The sequence below is a fragment of the Dioscorea cayenensis genome, chromosome 8 (assembly GCF_009730915.1).
Source record: "Dioscorea cayenensis subsp. rotundata cultivar TDr96_F1 chromosome 8, TDr96_F1_v2_PseudoChromosome.rev07_lg8_w22 25.fasta, whole genome shotgun sequence".
Classification (NCBI taxonomy): domain Eukaryota; kingdom Viridiplantae; phylum Streptophyta; class Magnoliopsida; order Dioscoreales; family Dioscoreaceae; genus Dioscorea; species Dioscorea cayenensis.
Genome location: NC_052478.1, coordinates 21,612,123 through 21,622,010, shown reverse-complemented (window position 1 = coordinate 21,622,010; position 9,888 = coordinate 21,612,123). Strand labels below are relative to the sequence as shown.

Genomic DNA, 9,888 nt, shown 5'->3' with positions numbered 1-9,888 from the left:
CCCAAGCCAAACTATAATTGTATTTTCATAATAACCCCCAAAAAACTTAAAATTAGAAGCATATATATATATATTTGGAATTTTATAGGGTTTATATGTAAAAACAGCGTGAGTCTTCTTGAATATGTTTTTTTTTTAAAAGTTTCTAACAAGTTATTATTATTGATAAAAATATATTTAATTATATATATATATATATGAATATTATACAAAAATAATTGATATATATATTTTTTAGAGTTTGTGAGAGGAATTCAATCTTACACAATTTGACAAATTCATAAATCATTTTTGAAACATGAGAAATTTTTGTTAAAATATAACTGTAGTTAAGGGGTCACAATAACATAGTATAGACTTTGTTTAGAAAATTTAAATATTAGACTATGGCAAAAAAATAGAAGGGTTAGATTGCAACTCAAATTGAATCTAAATCAACTCAATTTATTATTGTATCTAGAATATATTTAAACATATTTTAAAATTCAATTATATGGGGAAAAAAAACTTTTGCAAATAGGAACACCACCATTCTACTTAGCTTTTTAACATAATAGAAGTTTGTGTTTTTAGTTTTTATTTTCTTTTGCTTTATGATTATTGTTGGTTATTTATTTTAATATATATATATATATATATTACATTAGTAAAAAATGAGATAAACAGTAAACATCATGTGATGAATCCTAAATCATTGAATTAGTGGTGAACGTAATACTAGTATATGACTAATTCAAGTTGTACAAATTGATTTAAAAAACACTTGCAGTCTATCACTTCACTCGAAAATTTAGTACAATGACAGGCCCTGTTCTGTTGTATTCCCTCTCCACACTAATTTCTCTGTCTCTCTCTTCTTTTTTCTCATCTGAGGGCATTTTAGTATATAAGATGTTTCTTAACAAATAATTTGATATATATATATATGTTATGTGCGACATGCATGTAATTAAAATTTATTCAATGTACATAATTATGCACAATTGTATTTTTAAGTTATTTTGTAATTTAATTTGTTAATCAAATCGACCATCTTATATATATATTTATTTATTTATTAGAAGCAAATTCTTAAAATATACAAAAGTAAATATTTTAAAACCAAATGCATTTTTTTTTATAAAAAAGACACTATCATCATTTAAATTAAATATAAAAAACTTCTTGTGGAATGAAAGTTTGTCCAGTGATTTTTGTTTTTATTTTTATTTTTTAAAATAATCATAAATTTTAATATATTAAATAGTATTAGTTATTAATTTTTTAGTGTTTCTTTATGATTTTATTTTTTTTATAGATTTGATCTTGCAAGTTTTCTCTTCAAATTAAATTATAGAATGTTCAATATCTAAATTCAAACTTATTTTCCAACTTTGGTTTTAAAATTTTTTACTCGTCATTCAATCAATTTCCTTCAATATCTCATATTAAGAATAATGAAATGGAGTGAAAAAAGTTATCCGAAAGTTTTGATAAATTATATAAATTTTTATTAGCTTGAAACTATTTAAAGAGGTCCAAAATGTTTTTCACACCTAATTGATGAAAATGGATGAAGTAAAAACAACTTTTAGATGATGTTAACATAAAAATGGTAGGGTTATAGGAATATAGCTTAAGATTCAATGATTTTTATTAAAGGAATTTTTTTTAATCAATTTCTCATTATAACTAAAAAAATAAATTTATTATTTCATTGTAAACAATTTCACAAAAAAAAAACTATTAATTACTCACAACATGAAAATTCATGAGTTTTCACCCATTTTTAAAATAACAAACGCTCTTATAATTTAATCATTATATTGGTATAATTATATTATATATTTTAGTTTTTTCTTTTAACAAATGTGACAAACGCAAATTAAGAGCATGTGCTGGGACAATGATGGCTTGCCTAAGTGAGCTCATGGTTAAGATAGAAAAAAGGAAAGAAAAAAACATTTAAAGAGATGATAGGGAAATTTTACAAACATTACAATAGTTTTTTTTTTAATAATAAACGATAAACGCTCTTTTTATATGAATATAAACAGTACCGAACAGTACTGGAATCTGAATATATAGTATATGTACAGTATGAGAATAGTATAAAAATCCCGGATGAACAGTGTATGAACAATACTGTCGGGGGGATTTGAACTCATGACTTCCCCTTATACTTTGGTGTCATACTGTTAGGGCTATCCAATAGTTGACACATTACAATATTTTGATCATGTACTTGAAAAAAAAAAAAACCTATAGGTTATTATAATAACCTTATAAATTATTATAATAATTCTGCAAAGACATGCACAAACATATTCATTTATTTTAACGAGACAAAGCCTTTAATATCAAGTCCATCTTCTCATACAAATTAATTAATTAAACCAGGCCTTGCTATTCTTAAATATCCATCATGCCACAAACACAGACACAGAACAGACATATATATATATATATATATATAGAGAGAGAGAGAGAGAGAGAGAGAGAGAGCCATATACACACATATAGGACATCTTTTATATATATATATACACACACAAATAGAGGGGTCTTGAATCTTGATCAATATTCCCTTAGTAAGGGCGTTGTCCTTCTATATTCCCAGCAAGGAAATAGTTACAGATGATGAAGACACCGCCATCATTGTTACACACCACACGAGCACAACCAATGTTTGTTGAGCTACTCCATACCACCTGAGTGTAATGTTCACACACCTTTCCTTTAGCACAAGTGTTGCTATAGTAATCATAGTCTTGCTTTTCAGAGACCCATGCATTCACTGCATCCTCTTCACTGTGATTAGTCCCAGAACCCCAAAAGAGGTTCTCACCGTAAGATCCATTGGAGTGGATGAGCTCACAATCCTTGGCTCTTTGGTTGGCGTAGTCCTCTGCGTAGGCGGCCACGGTGTCATTCCATGTCACCGGACCAACACCGACGTCGCTGCGAGCTGAGTTGTGGGGATTAAGATAGTGATCCGGTGAATTATGTGCCACTGCATGGCCTGCCATGGTTAGTGCTATGATGCATGCTAAGTATATTGCAAGCTTGGATATTGCCATGGAGTTTTAGGGTTATTGTTAGGGTTTCTTTCTATCTCGTGGTGCAAGATGTGCTTATTGTTCATGAGATGTTTATAGATGATGAGACTTGACTTTAAAAAATCAATTGGTAAAAATAATTTTGCTTTGAGATTATAGTACTTTCAATTGGGCTAAATGATATGTTTTATTATTGATGTTTTCTAATTTAATATTTGAGGAAAATTGACAAGTGGTTTTTTTTTTTAATTTAAAATTTTAAACTAATCTCCTTTCATTTTTATGACTTATCTTTTCAAAGTAATTATGCTCCACAAATTGGAAATTAGTGTTTATTTATGGTGATTGATGATGGTGGTTGCAAACAACTTGTGTTTTTTGTTTTTTTTGATACAGTTTTCATGCTTGTGTCATTCTTGTGATATGTACGAACTTAATTAGAGTTGACAATCTTAATTCTGAAAGTACAATTTGGTACTTCTTTATCAAGTCAATCTAAATGATTGATTTGATAAAAAATTGATCAAATTGGTTAATATTAGTGAACGCATTAATACATATGCAGCATATATGTACTTTTCTTTCCTAAAGAACATTTGAAGGAAACCCTTTATTCTGAAACACCCCTTGTCTCTTACGTGCATGCAGGCCATGCATGCAAGTTAATTAGACTTTATTGATTTAAAATTAATTTAAAAAAATTAAAATTAATATTATTTAAGGAAATTTTATTGAGTTAATTTAATAAAAGTTGCAATTAAGGTATATAAAGTTACTGTCATTACTCATTAACTAGTGGGTCAAATTAATCAGGATTACAGTTTTTAACTTCTCATGAGATCTTCATGTGTAAGCATGGTGCATATTAATTAAGACCTTTTTAATTCTCATGTCATACTATTATATCAAAACTTTAAACACTTAGTACCATATATATATGCATTATGCATATGTAAATCATATATTTGGTTAAGAACAAGCACTTGTTTCTCAACAACGTCGTTATTCCAGTACTGATACATTTTTGTTGCCTAAAGACCTGCATATTTTCTCTCCTTCATATGCCCTATAAAACAATCAAGAACACTTGAATACTGTATTATCATTAAGGTAATTGCAAAGAATTGAAGCTCTAGCTGATCACAAATTCAACTCATGTATGTATTAATTAAATACTTGTATGAATTAATGATAAATTAATGACTTTAATTTGTTGGGATGTTCATTAAAAATATGATTTTGTTAGTAGGGCTTTTGAGGTGTAAAAGTATGACAAAGACTTATTAATTTCCGAAGAGAGAAATGTGGTTAGATAGTAGCAAAAATGCCCAAACAATAAACAGTTGAACAGTTAGAATACTTTTAAACATTGGGCAGAAATTGAGAAAGACATGTTGGTTCTAAGGATGGGGATTAAATAGGGACACATTGGAAATTAATTATTTGCATAAAGAGTATTTTGGTAAGAAAAAAATACAGTTGGCTTTTTTTTTTGTTTAAATAGATTCTTTTTTCAACCTTAAAAACACTTCTCAAAAATCATAAAAATTAAGTATATTGGTAAAAAAATATATATAAAAATAAAATTTTCCTTAAAAGCACATCCAAAAATCCATTTCTTTCTAATAAAAACAAAATAAATACATTCAAACAGTCATATATCTATTTAAAATGTATTCATTTATTAATGATACAATAAAAATCCCTGTAAACCATTTTGATATCATATTCATAAGTGCATGCATGCAACACTTCAATAAGGGCTGTCCCATGGCATTCCAGGGAGGATCATAGTTACAAATGATGCAAATTAATCATAAATTAGATAATAAAAGAGTAGTTAGCATTAATAATTTTCACGGAGGATCATAGTTACAAATGATGAAAACTAATCATAGATTAGATAATAAAAGAGTAGTTAGTATTAATAATTTTCACGGAGGATCATAGTTACAAATGATGAAAATTTTCAGTTCTCGTGAGATTAATATCATGGTTCTAAGCACACTATATATTAGTTGATACAAATAATGCACATGCTAGCCACGCAGGAAAAAGCTACATCATCGAACTTCTTAAGAGCACTGTCCTCCGGATCCAAACCCTGAAATTTGCACCCCTGCGCCTACGCGTAAGAGAGCATAACCACTAAAATAAAGTTAAAAGATAATAAATAGTACTATATATAAAGTGGATGAAGTTCTTGTAGCTAGGCAATGTGGTACTAAATTTTTAGTGGAAATATTTTAAAACAAATATCGGCCTAAAGTATATGGGCCCTCTAACACAAAGCTCAACGCCGACCCACATGCCCCTCACCTTACGTAGGCTATGAGGTTCAATCCCAGATCCTTCTCGAAATAAATACCTTACACAAGGGACCCGATGCCAATTGACCCAAAAGCGGTTAGCATAAAATTTTTGCCCCAAAATCTTGTGAAGGAACATCTCTTTTATTATTTTATTTTTTTTTCCTAAAAAAAACTTTATAATAAATTGTACTCAGGAAGGACCATGAGGTCCTAGGACAAAGCTCCCTTGCATTTACTCTATGAATGTTTTCATTTAAAATAAGTTTTCTTTTAATCTTTTTTTAGCATCGTATAATTATTATTGCACCCTTACTCTGGTTCATGTTCCACCTTAATTTTTCACTCACCAGAAAGCTCACTCTCGCTAACTTTCTCTAGAATTAGGGAGAAATGAACTCACATAATTAAGGCAAACAATTGGGTGATCACTGAGAAAATGGAAAAATAAGTAAATAAAAAAATAAAAAGATAAAAAAAGAAATGAATTGGACAAACATATATAAAAATGTTTTGGCGATGTTTTTGGAAAAAAAAAAAGGAAAAAAAGGGAGAGGCTGCCATCTAGGGTATTAATTAATAGGGAAAAGTACAAAAAAAACCCATGTGGTTTCTGAGTTTTGCAAAATAAGGAATGATGAATTTTTTTTTCGATTCTATGATATGTGATTTTCTAGTTTTGCAAAAAAGGGAAAAACCGTTATCTAGCAATTAACGGTGTTAACTCACAAGGGCAAAATCGTTATTTTATTTAAAAGTCAACTTATATGACATAAAAAAAATGTATTTTTTAAATTTATTTCTCTTCTAAAATTTCACTAAACAAGAAAAACATAAATTCCAAAAAAATCAAACAAAAATCATGTTGAAAAAAATCTTGTTTTTTTAAGCCACATAGTGATTTTTTTTACATAAATAGACAATTTTTGCCCCTCGCTAAAACCGGAAAAAGTTAACTGCAGTTAATCGGTTTTTTCCCTTTTTTTTGCAAATCGGGAAACCACATATCATAGAATCGAAAAAAAAATTCCTCATTCCTTATTTTGCAAAACTCGGAAACCACATGGGTTTTTTTTGTACTTTTCCCTAATTAATATATTGTTCAAATTAGAACCGGAGGCTTTTTTTAAGTTTGCCAAATACTACCAGGAGGTTTTTTTTTTTTGAAAAAGTGGATAAACCATATTCATTAAATAAAAAGATAGTACAGAGTAGCACAATCCACTAGATGTGGTACAAAACAAGCCAACACAAAATAAAGGTCCAGTTCCATGAGAGGCCGCCGGGCATCCTCCAATCCACAACAGACCACTAGCCCGTACTCAGACTAGGGTTCTCCTCCGGTGTTGAATCTTCATCAGGAATTGCAACACGAGTTTCCAGGAATTCAAGGCTTCTACGAATGGACGTCATGGAGTCCGCCAATTTTTCTTGGTTACTAGCTGAAAAAGATGAGAACTAAACAAGTAGCATGCGATCAACTTTCAGAATAAGCACATGAGCAGGCAAGAAGTTGGCATTAAAAATACAATTATTTCTAACAAGCCAGACGTTCCACACAATTGCTTTTATATGACTAAGTCCCCCAGCATCCTACACGAAGGATGAATCGACGCCCTCCATGAATCCCAAAGGATCCCCATAGAGGGAGGCGACTCAGGCCACTGAAGTAAATTACAAAAGTAATCCCAAAGCCTTTTAGAGTACGGACACTGAAGAAACAGATGATTAACTGTCTCCGTGGTAGAATGACACAGCACGCACGTCGCAGTTGGGAGTTTATTGCATTTTCTAATTGCCAAGTTCTCATGAGTCAAAACTCGATTCTTCCAAACCAACCAATTAAACAAGTTGATTTTCCTAGAACAGAATTTACGCCAGAAGAACTTCGCAATCGGACACTGCAGGCCACCGTCGTTGAGAAAATTATAGAGAGATTTCACCGAAAATAAACCATTTCCATTAAGCATCCACTGACTCGCATCCTCCGATGCTCCCTCATTCACTCTCCCTACCCCCTCGCCCGAGATATTACCAAACAAAATGCGTCCTCTAAGAGCTGGCAAGCAGCAAGATGCCCCTTTTCAAAAGTAGGAAATTCGACCCGAAAGGTTAGGGTACAAGTTCCAACGCGACAAACCATAATTAAACTTGATGACGCGCGCACCACACCAATTGGAATCAGTGACAAACTTCTACCACCATTTACCAAGGAGGGCCATATTGAAAAAGTGTAGGTCCAATATACCCTAGCCACCTTGTTCCCTGGAACGACAGAGATTTTTCCAACATACCAACCGACATCCAGGGTTGTCCATGTCCGAGCCCGACCAAAGGAAGTCTCTCCTGATCTGGTCAATTTTCTTGATGACCCAAACCGGTAGTCTGAAAATGGACATCCAATAGCAGGTGGGAAGGGCAGAGAGGACCGAGTTAACCAAGATGAGACGACCACCAAGCGACAGGTGCTGAACTTTCCAGGATGAAAGCCGCCTTCTAACTTTTAAAATTAAGCCTTCCCAATCCTGTCGCCTGGGTCTTCTCCCGGAAATAGGTATTCCCAGATAGTTGACAGGCAGTAAACCCATACTGCAATTGAGTGTTTTAGCAGCCCGGTCCTCAGGAGTAATGCCCATCACACTCGAAAAGAGACAAGTCTTGTCAAAGTTCGTTGCAAGTCCTGACATGACTTCAAACAGGAGCAAAATCAATTTAACAATCCTAAGATCCTCAATACCTCCCGTGGTGAACACCAGAAGATCATCCGCATAGTGCAAGTTGCACTTACTCCCGTATTAGCCTAAAGGAACACGAACTAAAATTTTGGATCTCAGAGCATGATCAAACATAGTACTTAGTACATCAGTAACTAAGACGAAAAGCAAAGGAGAGTGTGGGTCCCCTTGACGCAAACCACGCTGATATCGAATGTAACCATTGGGAGACCCATTCACTAAAATGTTAGCCTTAGAAGAGAACAGAATCGTCTGGATCCAACCGATCCATTTGCCACCAAAACCTCTCGCCACCAGCAGATCCCAAAAGAAGTCCCAATCAACTAGATCAAAGGCTTTCGCAAAGTCCACTTTCAGTAAATGACCCGGTAACCTCCGCTTATGCATACTAAAAAGCAGTTCCTCAGCAGTGGCAATGTTATCAAGGATGCATCTCCCTTTAAGGAATGCAGACTGGTCGGAGTCAACAAGATCATTCAAGACCTTCCTCAGACGGTTCGCCAACAGTTTTGAAATAATTTTTAGAGAGGAATCAATAAGGCTGATGGGTCGATAGTCCCCCGGGGACGCAGGGGAATCAACCTTGGGAATGAGGGCAATATTAGCCCAGTTGATCCGCTCTAGGTTGGCCCTGCCAAAATAAAAATCCTTACACAATTTAAACAGGTCTAACTTAATTGTTTACCAAAAGGTTTTAAAAAATTGCATGGGAAAACCATCAGGACCCGGGGCTTTATCTCCACCTAAGTTAAAAACTGCCTCCTTGATTTCCTCTAAACGGAACGGTTGTTCCAGGTGCAAGAGATCAATATGTCTTTTATGCTCAAATAGCTTTAGGAGATTAGTCTTAAATCTTGAGGATCGTTTTGAGCCAAATTGCTGATGAAAACGCATGGCGAAAATCCTACCAATATCCTTCGAAGACGACCAAGAGGCTCCCTCATGTTGAAGGATGGGAATGAAATTTCTATTTTTTCACCCATTTGCCACGGTATGAAAGAATTTAGTATTCTCATCACCCTCCTTGAGCCACTGCAATCTTGATCTTTGTCTCCAATAAATCTCTTATTGTTTACGGGTTTCTGCCAGTCTATCCAAGAGGCTCAGTTCCTCTTTAGTTTCTAACTCCGAGAGGCCACGAGACTCCTTAATAATATCAAGCCCCTCGATATCATTTAGTAAGGCCAACTTTCTTAGTTTGATCGAGCCAAACGAATATTTGGCCCACTATCGCAGTTGATTCCTGAGGTAAGCCATTTTTTTGGCGAAAATAAAAGCACCACAACCACTAAGGGTTAGATCCAACCACCAGCAAGAGACAAGATCTCGGAAACCATCAACCGTGTTCCATGCCAGTTCAAATCGGAAAGGTCTTGGTACCGAGCAGAAGGTACCAACTTCAAGTCGTAAAGGCACATGATCAGATCCCACTCTAGGGAGCCCCTTTTGGATGATCTTAGGGAATTTATCAACCCAAGCAAAGCTGACCAAGAAACGATCCAGTTTAACCCAGATTGGATCTACCTGCCCGTTAGTCCAAGTAAACTTGCGGCTGATTGCCGGGGCTCGAGCAAACTAAGATCAAACATTAAGGCATTTGCTTGCCTGACATCCTCTAAATTTGGGGCACCAGAGGATTTATCCTCTAGCGAAAAAATTGCATTGAAGTCCCCGCAGACAATCCAGGGCACATTCGTCGCACTAGCACACTCCCTTAACTCTTCCCAGAATGCAACTTTAAGAGAACGCGCATTTGGACCATAAACAGTAGTGCAACGCCAAATAAAATTGTCCTTTTTGGAGACG

At 33.8% G+C, this 9,888-nt stretch overlaps 1 protein-coding gene across 1 annotated transcript; it reads right to left on the bottom strand.

The window, feature by feature from the left end:
* Nucleotides 1–2,513: 2,513 nt before the first annotated feature.
* On the bottom strand, nt 2,514–3,083 carry LOC120267755 (pathogenesis-related protein 1-like). Its single transcript, XM_039275430.1, has one exon. It carries the CDS (start codon nt 3,057–3,059, stop codon nt 2,568–2,570), a length of 492 nt encoding a protein of 163 aa, XP_039131364.1. The 5' UTR covers nt 3,060–3,083; the 3' UTR covers nt 2,514–2,567.
* Between the last annotated feature and the right edge of the window lie 6,805 nt (nt 3,084–9,888).

Coding starts and splice junctions, on each gene's coding strand:
- LOC120267755 (XM_039275430.1), bottom strand. CDS start 3,059: ATGGCAATATCCAAGCTTGCAATATACTTAGCATGCATCATAGCACTA.